This window comes from Salarias fasciatus, chromosome 6 (genome assembly GCF_902148845.1).
Source record: "Salarias fasciatus chromosome 6, fSalaFa1.1, whole genome shotgun sequence".
NCBI lineage: Eukaryota > Metazoa > Chordata > Actinopteri > Blenniiformes > Blenniidae > Salarias > Salarias fasciatus.
Genome location: NC_043750.1, coordinates 39958425 through 39973484, shown reverse-complemented (window position 1 = coordinate 39973484; position 15060 = coordinate 39958425). Strand labels below are relative to the sequence as shown.

General features: G+C 48.1%; 1 protein-coding gene across 1 annotated transcript; it reads left to right on the top strand.

Moving 5' to 3' along the window:
- The first annotated feature begins 237 nt into the window (after positions 1–237).
- Positions 238–14748, top strand: LOC115390741 (high affinity choline transporter 1-like). The gene is made up of 9 exons (XM_030094732.1): positions 238–452; positions 5852–6048; positions 6306–6419; positions 7139–7294; positions 10142–10290; positions 11186–11329; positions 11476–11629; positions 11731–11948; positions 12612–14748. The coding sequence occupies exons 2-9, from the start codon at positions 5865–5867 to the stop codon at positions 13146–13148; spliced, it is 1656 nt and encodes a 551-aa protein (XP_029950592.1). The 5' UTR covers positions 238–452; positions 5852–5864; the 3' UTR covers positions 13149–14748.
- Positions 14749–15060: the final 312 nt, after the last annotated feature.

Genomic DNA, 15060 nt, shown 5'->3' with positions numbered 1-15060 from the left:
GCGCTGCCCTCTAGTGGCAGCAGAGCTGTGCCCGTTCCAGCCTCCTCTCAGAGCCATCCTCCTGTGTACCCGGGCGAGGAGCGAGGGGGGGCCGGGTCTGCCCTGCACGCCCAGCCAGGCTCCTATCAGGTGGCTGTAGCGGCAGCTTCCCTCCGCTCTGAGCGCCGTCTGACCCCTCCCACCCTGGGAGCTTTAAAACCAGGGGGGAGCTGCCGGTTCCAGACACTTCCATCCGTCCACACTGAGGCTCTGAACACCTCCTCTTCACTTGGTTGTGACTTTTTGTTTTTCCAGTGAGAGACTGTCCATACTTTGTGTGTGTTGCTCACACACCGTTGCCTCCTGGCCTCGTCCCCACTCTGAGGAGAATCCTGGACTGAATTTATCACCTGGCCTGCTGCTGTCAGTAGCCTCCATCACTCAGAACTGCCCCGTCCTGTTGCCCCTCAGAGGTACGTACCCAGAATCCTCCTGCCCTCAGTCTTCATCAGTGCTCTGGGATTCTGAGGAGTTCTTAACACTTTTTTGACTCAGTGTGAGTCTCACTGTGTGTGTGCATGTGAAGCCTGTCAGGAGGGTATTTCACCCTGGTTACACTGGGTCGGAGAGAGAGAGAGAGAGAGAGCGAGCGAGCATACCTGTCCTAGAAATAGCCCTGAGGGGGGCATTACTCCTCCTGCAGGGCCAAACTGGCTCTCCGGCGCCGTATCTTTGTTTTCTGAATCCTCAGCCTCCGTTTTGATAAACAGTAATGTTTCTCCACACTTTCTCTGAGAATGAAGAGGTTTTTCTCTACATTTCTCTCATTAGTTGATTCATCTTTAAAGAGCCTCTTACTTTAGGGAAGAGAGCTGTTTAATGAAGCCCTGTCTAAATTATATTTTACGTTGGCTGTTCTGAATGACTGAATATTGGTATTTTGTATAATATACTGTCGATCCACAGGAGCTTTTTTTCCATTTATTGAAATGTTGGTAATTTTTGGCAGCTGTTTCTGCTTATGTATTTTATTTATTACATCCTTGTTTCCTCACTGTGTCCTCCTCTCATTATTTTCCTGATCACTGAAGTTCTCCCCATCTCTCCTCATTAAAGTCATCCCAGTGTGCACCTGGAGTGAACTCCACACGCAGATCAGTTTCACCTGCCTGTCATGGCCCCGCTGCTGCTTTCCCCTCACATGGCTACCTTGTTTCTTTGGTTTTCTAAGTTTTTACTCCAGCGTGTCTCAACGAACACGGAGCGGCTGAGGTGGTGTTTACTGCTGTTCTCTGGTTTGAAACCGGATCCTGTTCAGACTCACTACTTCCTGATCTATTCAGTAATACTCCTATTTCAGTGTGTGTGTGTGTGTTGCCAGGCTTTCAGAAACTGCAGGGGGTTGAGATGGAGAAGAGGTAGAGGAGGCAGTGTGAATGGAAAGTTACTGAGACAGAGATGAGGAAGATGAGGGAGAGGTGAGGAGGAGGAGGAGGAGGAGGAGGGGGGGTGGGTGGCGCTGAGGGGAGTATTTGTAGAAAGATTTGTGTCTGAGCCAAGAAATGCATCTGCACCTGTATGAAAGCAAATAGCAGGCGGCGAGCGGCTCCGTCCTCAGGACAGCTGAGTCCTGCAGCATTCCCTCATGTCCGCCTCAGATGCCTCCAGCCTTGGTTGTGTTGGACCAAATTAAAAACCCAGCGACGTGAAAGAAAAGTTCAGAGACTCTTCACGGTGAAAACTCAAACTTGGTTCAAACGATGAGAAACGGGGAGAGGGAGAAAACGAGGCTGAACTGCCAGCCTGAGTTCAGAGAAATAGAAATTCCTTCCGCAGGGTGTTTTCCCACTGAAGGAAGTATAATTCTAATTCCATCTGTGAATATACTGAACATAATGCCCTTGAAAATCAGCTTTCAAGGGTAAAACTGACCAAAATTGCAGAGGAACTTGAAATTCTACATGAATTTGGTGGATTTATTTGAAGGATGAATGTCATTGTCAATATTTTTTGTGTTGTTTGCTAAAATACTGTGATATTATTTTTCTTAAGTGTTACAGTGAATATCATCACTGCTGGTCTTAATATCTTAAAGCAACCAACGTCAAAATGTGATGATGAGAAAAGCAGAGGTTTCATAAAATCTTCATAATCTGCCAAAGCGTCCCATCATCAAGTTAATCTTAATGTCGTATTCAGTTATTGCCTTTTACTTTCTGTAATTTATCTGAAAGAAATGTGGAATTATTGTCTCTGTATTTTCTGTCATGAAACATTTGGTCCCCAAGTCAGTGTCTGTGGGATCATTTAAAACTCAAGCCTGCAGATGATTCATTCATCTGATCATAACTGACCAGATTCTTTGGGGCTTTTCTTCATTTGACTTCAGTGGAGGTGCACAGTCGCCTGAGGTTTCCTTGATGAAAGCTGAATGAATGACAGTGACATTAATGTCGATTAATGACCAGAAAAAACAAAACACCGCGCAGTGTACAGGAGCAGATGAGTAAGGAAATGACTTGAAGGGGCATTTCGAGGCAAAATCTTGTTGGTGATCGTCAGCTCTGTGTGTGTGTGTGTGTGTGTGTGTGTGTGTGTGTGTGTGTGTGTGATAAGACTTCCTGAAACCATCTTGCTGTGTATCTGTACGTCCTATCTGCCGGATCTGAGCGAGTGCCCCGTATTCCCAGTTTGCCTCCAGAAGGTGGGACACGTGTCCGGATGAAGACGTTTTACGGCCGACTGGTCTCCACCTCGTGGGCGGAGCTGAGCGGACGCGGTGGCGTTGATATAAATCAGCTGCTGTGTGTCTGAGTCTATCACTGAACCGGAGGTGAAAACCTGATGGGTGTCGGGTCAAAACCTTCATGTTGCTTCTAGGACGATGCTGGTTCTCGGTTTCACTGCTCATCCCCAGCGCCCGGAGTGGGTCCGTCCAGCATTTGGCTTCCTGTCGATGCTTTGGCACATCACAGCCTCAGCTTTTCTTAGAGGCAGTCTGGCACAGTTCCTCTATTCCTCACCAAATAAACATCAGCGGCGCTCACTGAAGCGTGGTGAAGCCCGGTTATGCGGGGGATGAAGGGCCGGCTCTGCTGGCGCTGCCCGACTGGCCCATGTATGGCTGCACAGCCTAAAGATAGGAGCATGACCTGTCTGCAGGGACGGCGGGATGCTGTTGCATCATTTATGAGGAGTGCCTCTACGCCGTGTGAGAAATTCATTCTGAGAAAATGAAGGAGGCTCCAGGTGACCCCGGACGTTCTTCTGTTTGGAGCGAGCGGCCGCTTCTCTAACCGGACCGACCGGCTGGAGGTCATCCTCAACACACACACACGCTGAAGCTTCCCTTTAACTTTTAATCAATTACAAGAGTCAGTTATGGAAAAAACATGTTTGCAGACTTCAAAAGCTGCAAACAGTCTGTGCATTTACTGGCTGGAGAGCCGTAAGAAATGTGATTGATTCCATTTAAACAGCTGCAGTAACGCCTTTCTGCTGTTATGTTTGGACCAGAGCTGAGTAAATGCAGACGATCCTGCTGTGTGTGTACGATGTTCATCACGGGAGGGAGAAAAGGTCAAAGACAGAGTTTCTTTCCTTTTTTTCAACTCCAAAATAGGTCAGTGGACATGTATGTACAGTATATCCCCACAGAGAGACTCCAGGCCTCTCGCCCGTCTGCGAAATATCTCGCATACTGTAACAGAGGAGAGAGGGCCCCACTTCAATCATCTGGAACTATGGAAGCCACGAAGCATGAAGGAACTGAATAGGAGAAATATGAACACTAACCAATCCAATCTGAGTAACCAACAGATCACCTCACTGCGCTTTTATTAGCGTGGCTGCTAGAAATACATACGGTTACATGCAAAGCTGTTTATTGTGCTGACAGGACGAGGTAGACTTTGACAGCTCCACACACGGCCTCTGGAAAAGGCTGCTGAGTCGCTTCCTACCTGGACCTTCCAGTCACGCCGCTCACGCTCACGTTCTCACGCACTCGGACGTTTCTTAGGCTCCGTTTACACGACAACGCTTCAGGAGAAAGAGCACCGTTTTAGAGTTTTCGTTTCAGAAAAGTTTTGTGTTTCCAAGCAAACAGCAAGAACACTGAAAATGATGTTGTTAGCATGTCATGCTACTAGTGGCTGCTGTTTGGTTTGTAATGGAACCACACACACACACACACACACGCTGTAGAGAACAACACACTCTAAACATTAACAATGGGAGAACGTAGACGTTCATGTGGACTGAGGTGGATTGTTATTACTGTGAATGCCAGCTCTAAACTGACCCAGACGTATCGAAATATCCTGGTTTTCTCTGGTTTTCCTTGTGGTGTGATCTGGGCTTCATTTCCAGAAAGTGTCTTTTTTCCTGTTTCCACGGAGGTGAAGTTGGAGCATTTTCAATAAGTTTTCATTGTAAAAAGACCCCAACAAACGTTTAGTGTTTTCTCTTGGAATCGTTATCATGTAGGCCTTATGTGGTTTTTCTTTCTCTTGTGCAAATCTAATTTTAACAAACCGAGGGCAAATGAAGCCTATCTAGAAAACTGTAAAGGCCCAAACACTCAGACAGACGCAGACGTTTTCAGACTTGGTGTTTCTCGGTGACAGAAGCAGACATGGTGTCGCTTGACGAGCTGGACTGACTGAGCAGAGGTGAGGTGTTGAGCCGGTCTGTTTGTACCAGAGAGCGACCGGGAATCAAAGCTTTACACCTCCCGATGCACCCTGGGAGAAGGTGTGTCTGGTGACTCCAGCTGTTGGGCCGTAATGGAGCTATAAAACCTTCACAGTGCAGCTGAGCTGTGTTGATTTTCCTGCCCATGTTTTTGTGACTTGGGATCGACCCTCGAATTGTAATGTTTTACAGTTGTGTTTACAGTTTTGGGGGCTTCGTGGAGCCTATATGGCTTCGGCTCAGCCCCTCAGAGCCGCAGTGGAACCTAAAGCTGCAGCTTTGGACTGTTTAATGTCTTTGGCATGTGCAGAGCTGCACATCCTTCAAAACACATGAGCCACGTGACCGAGCTTTTCAGGCATTTGTTGACTTTGGCTTTGAGCCACACCCCCCTCAAACCCCCCCACCCATGACTTCACACACACACTTACAGTCACCTCCTTCCCATATTTTAAGCCCATTCCGTTCACAATCATATCCTTTTTTTCCCCTTGTCATCCTAAATGGTCTCCTGCATTCCTTTTTCCTCGAGGCTTTGTGTTTTTAACGGCGCTGGACGGGAGCCACGTCTGCTTCTTTCTATGAAAATCCCCGTCTCCTCGTGTTTCCTTTCTTTCTTTTTTTTCCCTTCATCCCTCACGTTGGCTTTACTGGCCAAACTCAGCTGACTCAGTACGTGAACTTCATTCATGTCGATGTGTGGAAGCAGCCGTCACACTGGTGCATCTTTTCATGCAGATACAAGACTGTTCCTCATATTTAAATCTGTTTCTGAATGACAGATGTTACAGTAACAGTGACTATACACACACACACACACACCCACACACACACGCGAGCGGGTGTGTACTAACATGACTCTGAGATGTGTTCACTCCCTGATGTTTGGGGTCGAGACTCAGGGCGTCCAACCGCCGAAGCTGGGGTCAACATCTGTCCACCATCTTTCAGGAGTATGATGGTGAGACCCCCTTCCGTCTCCTCCACACCTCATCCCTTCATCACTACACTTCCTCTCCTCCGCTGACCTACTTTTTCCTGCCCCTCCTCACCTCCATCCCCACCAAACAGAACCGTTCATCGCAGATGCCCCTTCTTTTTCCATCAAACGCTTGAGTTCTTCTTTTCTCTCCCTGGCTCTTCTCATCAGTGCGTTCTTCCCTCTGTCTGTGAACAGGAAGTAGTTGAGGATGGCTCTCAACGTGCCGGGTCTGGTGGTGATGGCCGGATTCTACCTGCTCATCCTGGGCACGGGCATCTGGGCGTCCATGCGCTCCAAGAGGGAGGAGAAGAAATGCTCGGGGGACGGCATGGAGATCACACTGCTGGCCGGACGCAACATCAACCTGCTGGTCGGCATCTTCACTCTCACCGGTACGAGCCGCCGGCAGCTGCTGGCTTTCACTTTGAATCTCTCTACTTTTTATTGGTAAAACATGGAAGTAGAAACTGTAGATTGGAACTTCCAATGTCTTCCCCTTCAGACACATATACAAGCCTTCAAAATAAAAGAAATGGAAGAAATTGTTGGGTTTTTTTAAGGTCTTCTAACCTAATGTTCCTGATCCCAGAGCAGACAGACCCTCCATCGGTTTGAGATTCAGACTGTCGTCTGCTTCTGTCTCCTGCAGCTACCTGGGTGGGTGGAGGCTTCATTCTTGGCATCGCTGAGGCAACATACAACCCGACGCTGGGCGCAGTGTGGGCTCTCATGCCGGTGCCGTACATCGTGACCTTCTTCTTGGGTGAGTGGATCTACCGAGGGAGTCCCGACGCCTTCACGCACTTTAACTTTATCCCATCCAGCGCTGATGGAAGTGGCTAGCCAGCAGTTTCCTGCCCTTCTCTTTCATGGTTAATGGAAGTCTTGGTGCTCACGCACATAGATCCCCATCTGTCACCAAACGCTCATGAATCTGACGCTCCGATCAGCTCAGACACATTTAAGCACACGCTGGAACGATGGCTTCACCCTGCTGGTTGACCAGCAGTGCCCTCGCCACCGTCCGTCCGACTCCACACACCTATAAACGTGTCGCTCACGGTAAAAATAGCGCCATGAGAAATCAGTTTAGGATTGGAACTCGAGGCAACAGGTGCACAGCCATGAGTTCACCCAGAGGCTTGGATCCACGGCTCCTGATTTCACCAAACTGACAAACTCATCCGTAAACATTTGCGACAGGTGGAGGGTGAAAGGGTGAGAGTGTGAAAGGCCCGGCTGTTACGTTATAGGAAGTGGGAATTCCATCAGTAAACACAACTCTCCCCATTGTGTTGGTGTCCATTGTTGGCTAAGTGGACCTGCAGAAGGTGTTTGTTGTGTTGTCTGGAGGGAACACTCGTTTCTTTCACTCTTCCCTTCGTTCCCGTTTGGATTCCTGACCGTCAGAAACAGCCCCGTGTCAAAACCCTCACCCCCTGGGGAATCGGACGTGCAGCTCACCCCTCCCTCCCTCCGCAGGTGGCTTTTTCTTCGCTAAGCCGATGAGAGAGAACAAGTACGTGACCATGATGGACCCGTTCCAGAAGAAGTACGGGAACGTCCTGGCGACGGCGCTCATCTTCCCGGCGCTGGTGGCCGATGTGCTGTGGGTCGCTCGCACCCTCGTCAGCCTGGGTAAGTTACTTCACACTGGCACTGAAATGTGTGCACGCGCGTACTTATGCAATCATGCAGGCGCCCAGAGATCAGAGTACACGGTGTGAATAACAGCAGAGGAGAAAACCAGCTGCGCTCGGCTGCTCCTCCGGCATCGGCCCGGCGGCGGCGGGGCCGTCAGGCATTCACAGGAAGTAGGTCAAAAAAACAACCCGGTGACAAAATCAGTTTTAACAATAAACACCCCTGGAAACTGTTAAAATACTGATTTAACCAGTCTTTCTTCTATAAAAGTAACTGAATTATTAAAATGCTGTTTTGATTTTGTGTTTGAGAAAAGCAGAATTCACAGTATTACACTCAGTAAATACATAAGTGTGACTTGATTTTGGTGAATTCAATAAATTTTATCATGTAATGTCTCATAATTTTGATATGAACTAAAGTGCTCCTCTATATTCTTTCATAACATTAATTTGGTTTATTAATGTCCATAAAGTCATGATAAAGTAGTAAGTTCTGACTTCTGTGCTGGAAATGAAGCAGTGAGCTTCAGCTCTGCTCTGACTGGATATTTACACGCTAAAATACTTTTACATGACGTTGAACTAGTTTTGTGTTTTAAGAGTAATCTGAGTTGATGCTGAATCCATCTGCAGGATTGTAACCTGATGCACAGCCAGTCCATTCAATACAATAACTTTATTTACAGTGATGAGGCAATAAAGCCACAAGCTCAGCTCTGCTGTGACGAAATGAAAACACAGCCAGTAAAAATAACTGCAGCTGTGCTTCATTGTCTCCACTATAAGAGGATTATCATCAGGGTGATGCTTTATTTGAAGTGTGGAGTTGACTCAGTGTTTCTATTAATACTCTTACTTATGTTAATGTGCCGTTTCTGTGTCAGCCTCGCTATCTGATTGATGCTGTTTCTGTTTCTGTGTGTGTGTGTGTGTGTGTATGTGTGTGTGTGTAAGCATGTGCTCCACAGTGTATGAGGGGATAAAAAAGTGTGTGTCCATCATGTTTTCTGGTGTGTGTTTTTAACGCTGTTTTCTTTTCCAGTGTTAATTGAGGCAGGAGGTTAAACACCGAGCAGCCTGTTGATTGTGAAGGTGATCAGTGTTTGGGTCGGGGTTCTTCTCTCTGAGTGGAAACCAAACTGACAGGCCCCCAGCGTCGGACGCTCAGCTAGAATCTTATATCGGAGCGTGAGGAAAGCGTCCGAGTCGCTCAAAGCTGAGCTGACGCTCCTCAAAAGGGCGAGCAGCGCGGCAGGAATGTTCCCGGGACGCTTTGGGCCAAACCTATTAAACCAATATAGAGCGGAGGGACCCCTCACTTCTCAGTAAAACCTCCCATCGCCGTTTCCTGAACCGCTATGCAGACGTCGCTCACCCCCCCACACACACACACACTAACACTTGATACTCCAGAGAGTGCGCGGAGCATTCGACCCGCCGGCCGCTGTTGCCGGGAAACCCTTTGTGTGTGTATCGGTAGTGTAAACTGAGTCCTTAAGAGATTTCACTTTTTAAAGCGCGCTCTGCGGTGTCGGTCACCGTGAAGCATCAACAGTGCACGGTCATGGTGAAAGGCGTGCGTGTGTGTGTGTGTGTGTGTGAGTGGGGCGTTCTGCTACCGTCCACCGCCGGTGCTGCCCGTTAAAGCCCAGAGGCCCCGAACCGCCGCTGCACCGCTGCTGGTCCTTAATTTAGCGCGGCGGGGGAAGAGCGGAGCTCAGCATCAGAGATCAGATGCTATATCTGGGAGAAGAAGACCACCCGGGAATTATTTACAATGCAGTGATTTATGCTGCACGCTGCCTCGGTTTCCAGCGGATCAGGTCCGCATTCACAAACTGAACACACAGACACACACAGACACACACACACACACACACACACACACACACACACACACACACACACACACTAGGAGAAAACTCACCCGAAGCTCTAATGACTGATAAATGTGAACTCCCGGGATGAAAGGTCAGGGCGACGCAGTGGGGTGGTGTGGGGGGGTCAGAGGTCAGCGGGGTGCTGAGTGGCGATCTGACACTTCTCTGTTTAAGGGCATTTTTGTGGTGTGGCTGCAGGCCGCGGCTGGGCCGACCCTGGCAATGCGGGAGAAGAGACGGTGAAGGTAGTGATGTTTTGCTTGTCTTGTTTGAGTAACAAGATGTCCTTTTATTTTTAATTCACTTGTTCAGATTCACTTCTAAATCTTTTCCTTTTTTTTTTGTTTTTTTTTTGTTTTCCTATTTGAAGACCTCCTTATCTTTCTTTTGACTCTTACTCTGTGCTTAAAATGACGAGCATTAGAACGGCGATGCTCCACTGAGAGGGAACATTTCAGAGTCACAATCAATAGGCTGCTTCTGTTCTCTGTTCTTTTTTGTTTGGTTCTGTTCTGATTTCATCATTATCACTTTTCTGTTTGGCTTGTTGCTCTTTAAAAGCTCTGGGATGCTTTTTAAAGGTGTAAACGTTAAACGTAGGTTTGAATCCAATGACTGCAGATTCAGTGTGTTGCTGATCTGCTGTTAAAAGTAGAGTTTTCATATGTTTGCTTTTTGGTTCTTCAACAGTTTAACAAGGAAACATCCCAGCCTTGTACATCTTTAAAAAGAGTGGATGCATGTATATGTGTATGTGTGTATTTGCGTATGTGTGTAAGTGTGTGTGTGAGAGAGTGTGTGAGAGAGCGAAAACATTAATAAGCAGCGGTGAGACTGAGAAGCTGATGAGTGGATAGTCAGACGTGCATGAACCGGTAGGAGCCGCCGTCAGTACGTGAGTCTGGCGGCGCCGGCGCCCCCCGCTGCCCGGACCCTCACCTCTCCGGGTGTTGTTCCAGGTGGGACCATGGCCGTGATCCTGGACCTGTCCTACGTCTACTCCATCATCGTGTCCTCGGTGGTGGCCATCATCTACACCCTGCTGGGGGGGCTCTACTCTGTGGCCTACACCGACGTCATCCAGCTCATCCTCATCTTCATCAGTCTGGTGCGTGGCGCCCGCCTGCTGGGACTCACCTGCCTCACCTCACCCGTCGACGTAAAGACCCACAGACAAGACAGCATGGACACCATGTAGCTTCTGAGCTCCGCTGGCTGGTTGACATGAAGTTCCTTCACATTCAGACGAGCAGATAAGCTAAACGTTGTTGATATGGATTCAGACTCGCGTTGGACTCCCAGACTGTTTATTTGTAGGTCGTTCAGACACACAGCCGATCGGTACAGGAGATAAAGCTGTGAACAAGACAGACGTGACGAAGAAACACCGAGGAAAAGACTGAATCAGCAGAACCAGGAACAACTTGCTTAGACCATTGACAACACAACACAACACACACTAACCCTAACCACGTACAGCAGGAAGAGACACAAGTGGACACAGTGAAGACGAGAGGAGGTGCAGAGATCAGGCCCAGGCTCAAAACGACACAGGAATAGAGAAATAAACTTCATCTCACAGATCTTTGTGTTCTGACAGACTTAAATGAAAGTGATAAAGCTGTTTGTAAATGTGAACTAGCAGCAGGAGAGGTAATCTCTTGGATTTATTTGATGGCGACATTGACCTACACTGTCAGTCCGAAAGGGAAACCATTCTGTAAAAGACAAGGCTTAACCCTAACCCTAACCCTAACCCTAAGCAGGTAGTTTTCCAAAATGACTGTTTTTTCACATTTTAAGGGTTTGTTGGTAAAAACAACCATCATAATCTTAGGAAAACTACGTCACTTTTTTATTTTAAGAAAAAGTGGAGCAAAGACTCCTTGTGGTGAGACGACTGCTTGAACAGGGACTCCCTGTGAGGACTGAGCGCTGCACCTCAGTCTCGCCCTCCTGGGTCTCTAATCTGATGAGCCGTGTGGTTGTGTTTGTGTTTACAGTGGGTGTGTGTTCCCTTCCTGTTGACCAACCCTCACTCTGTGGACATCTCGCTGACGGCCTACAACCAGACCTTCCAGGCCCCCTGGGTCGGCACGGTGGAGCTGGACCAGGCTGGAAAGTGGTTTGACGACTTCATGCTGCTGGTGAGTGAAGGAATACGGGAAGAAGTCAGAGTAGTCCTTGATTACAGTTACAGCCGTTCCTGGATTATCCAGCATGTTAGTTTGAATTGTGTCGTGGTTGAGGAAGATGCTCCTTCCTGACTCCTGTGTGAACCGTGTCATGCTAGGCGCTGGGCGGTCTGGCCTACCAGGCCTTCTACCAGAGAATCCTGTCCGCCTCGTCCTACACTCAGGCTCAGGTGACCTGCTTCGCCTCCTCGGCCTTCTGCCTGGTGCTGGGCATCCCCTCCATCCTGGTGGGGGCAGTGGCTGCTTCCACAGGTACACGCCCTTCACCTTCCCTCCTGGAGAAGCCTCCTGCCGGCTCGGCCTGCCCTGGCCTCCAGTCTCCTCTCTGACACATGCCTTCATCCTCCACCCAGACTGGAACTCCACCAGCTACGGGTTGCCCACCCCGTACGAGCGAGACCAGGCGGGCTCCATCCTCCCCATCGCCCTGCAGTTCCTCACGCCGCCGTACGTCTCCATCATCGGCATCGGAGCGGTGGCCGCTGCCGTCATGTCCTCCATGGACTCGGCCCTGCTGTCGTCTGCGTCGCTGTTCTCCTCAAATATCTATAAGAACATCTTCAGGAAGCAGGTGAGGACAGAGGGGCCAAACAATCATCTTAAAAGTGGGTTTAAATTAAAAGTTAGATTGGTAGATCCACAAATTGAGGCCCGTGGCAGAGTCAGCTCTGTGTAATAGTATTGCTGATGTGAAGTTCTTCATTGTGTAAAATGAGTAAACGATAAAATACAAGAAGATATACCGAAAAGAGAAAATACACACATAAATCTGTGTTTCAACCTCTAAATATCTGCATATCAGCAACAACAGAATTTACCAGGATTACAAAGTGAACATTCCAGCAGTACCGGAGTGATTTATAAATAACTATGAGGGTCTTTAATGCTGCTCATAAATCTGCCAAGAAATTCGCTGAAAAACAAAATTCCTGAAATGGGCGTCATCATTAAGAGCCTCACGTGGGTGTTGGACATTTACAGCCGACATTCTTTATGATTGTTGCATTATCCTCCAACAACTGGAACTGCCACAAAGCAGCCATTGACTTCAGTGAGTCACTCGTAATGTACAGAAAGCCCACGCTTTATCATGTTTGCTCTGTAAAAGCAGCCATGTGTTTGAGCCTTTCATCCTCCGGGGAACGTTCCATACAATGAGCCGCTTCTGTTCTGCTCACTTCAGCTCAGTTTCCATGCATTTCACGTTCTAACGTGGCGTGATCTGATCCTCCAGGCGTCGGACCGTGAGATGCAGTGGGTGATCCGGATCTCGGTGGTGGCGGTGGGCGTGGCCGGCACGGCGCTCACCTTCCTGGACAGCAGCGTCCTGGTCTTCTGGCTGGTGGGCGTGGACATGTCCTACACCATCATGTTCCCCCAGCTGGTCTGCATCCTCTTCTTCAAGGTGTCCAACGGCTACGGCGCCACGGTGGGCTACCTGATGGGGATCGTCATGAGGATCCTGAGCGGCGAGCCCCTCATCGGCCTCCCGCCCGCCATCAAGTTCCCCGGCTGCCGGCCGGACGCCGAGGGCAAGATGACGCAGTACTTCCCCTTCCGCACCGCCATCATGGTCATCTCGCTGCTGTCCATCCTGCTCTTCTCCTGGCTCACGTCCATCGTCTTCAACAAGGGGCTGCTGTCCGAGAAGTGGGACGTCTTCAAGATCAAACGCAGGCAGAAGCCGACGGCCAAAGCGCCCGACGCGCACCGGGCCAACCCCGAGGACGCGTCGGGGGCCAAGCAGCTCCTGGACACCAGCAGCTGCTGAGGAGGCCCAGCTGCCTCCGTCCGTCTGTCGCAAGATTCATATGTTAAATCAGCCCCTCCTCACAAACAATTGTACTACTTTAATATCTCCGTTATTCCCTGAAGTGGAAACTCTCAGCACAAAACCATTTAAAACCCTCTAAAAACATCATAACGCCTCCCGGAAATACAACGTTACCTCCTGATCGCCTTAATCCTCCTTAAAAACTAAAGACAGACTTGTATATTTGTACAAATAGATACTGTGTTGGGTAGATTTTTACGTTCTCTGATCAGTTCCCACAGAACACGTCACTTCCTCCTGAGGCGACGAGCTGAAGGATCCAGAACCAATCAAATCCAGAGGAGCCTGTTTTCATGATCCGACTCCAGCTTCGCCGCGGACCTGCAGTCGACCTGCAGCCAAACATCTTCACCCGTCTGCTCCGGCAGAAACCTCATCAGAGACTTTTTGGGTGTTTTTGATACTTTTTATTCTCTTTCTCGTCAATCGGTTGTCTCAAACTCCACTGTAGTGAGAAACGTTCAGGAGAAACCAGAAAGAATCTGGTGGATGAAAGTGACAAGCAGCTCATAATTCCAGGCATTTCAAGGATACTTTTTGTGATTTTTCTCTCCATTCAGAACTCTTGAAATATCTTGTGTGAGTCGTTCTTTCTCATTTGTCGTTCTGGGTTGATCAGTGTTCAGCTGAGCTCCAGAGGATCCTCTTCAACACTATTCAAATACAGCATAAAGCACCTTTAAACACCAAGTTCTCCTGTTTCTGGACTGTTCAATAGAACTTATTGTGTTCAGAGTAGAAGCCTGAACGTGAATTTAATAGCACTGAAAGTTCACCCATCATCCTCCTCATCTTCCTCTTCCTCCTCCATTCCTCCTCCTCACCTGTTTGTGTACATGCTCTCTGCTAAGCTGTGGGATCATTTTATTTCCTCTGAAAATGAAAAGAATTAAGAGCAAAGTTTGAAAAATGAGTCTTGAGTAGAGAGTCCTGCTGCTGAGCGTCACTGGAAACGGCTTCATCTCACATCATTTCTTCATCCTGGAGCTGAAAATACCTCGCAGGGTTGTAATGTCGGCTTTAAGTGAACAAAGCTTTAACCGGTCTGCCTGTCTGACCTTTTCCGATGTGTGATTTCTTACCTGTATTATACTCTTATACTGTAAAGTGATTTGTATATTTACACTTTTTATTTCTTATTCAAGTTGTTTGCTATGCCTCCAGTAGAAGATTTCTATCTTAAGTTAGCAACTTTTCAAATAAAGAAGATAAATTCACCTTTTGATTTAGCAGAACATGAATATAAATGTTGATTTTTCTCCTCCTCTTGTTGTTCAGAGTGTAAACTCATGGCGGCGCCTCGTCGATGGGCGCTACAGACGTTTACTGTCAGTCGTCTATCAGCAGGTCGATCGATGCTCAGATCGATGTTGAGTTTCCGCTCTGATGTGTATTTGGTTTTATACCAGGATGGGTGTTGGTCGTTAACTGTTTGTGTCCTGAACGTTCTCTCCTGCCGCCTGGTGAGGTCCTACTTCGTATACGGTGAATGTAAATCCCCATGGGGTGATGTTCTGTCAGAAATAAAGGATGAAACCAAAAACACCGACTATTGACCACTTTTATTTTTAACTGCTCTTATAACTTATCGTATTTTCCACAGGTTTCACATAAATGAATCTCCACCTGACATCCAGATTATAGAGCGTCTTCCTCGTCTAACATCCAGTTAATAGAGCATCTTCCTCCCCTCCACTAGAGTAGAGTAGAGTAGAGAGTAGAGAGTTACTTTATTAATCTCAAACTGGGATATTCTGGTATTGCAGCAGCATCAGTAGCAAGCAAACAAAAAGTAAAAATATATTATTTACACTTGACTTACTTGACTTAGTGCTCCAGCGAGGGTCAG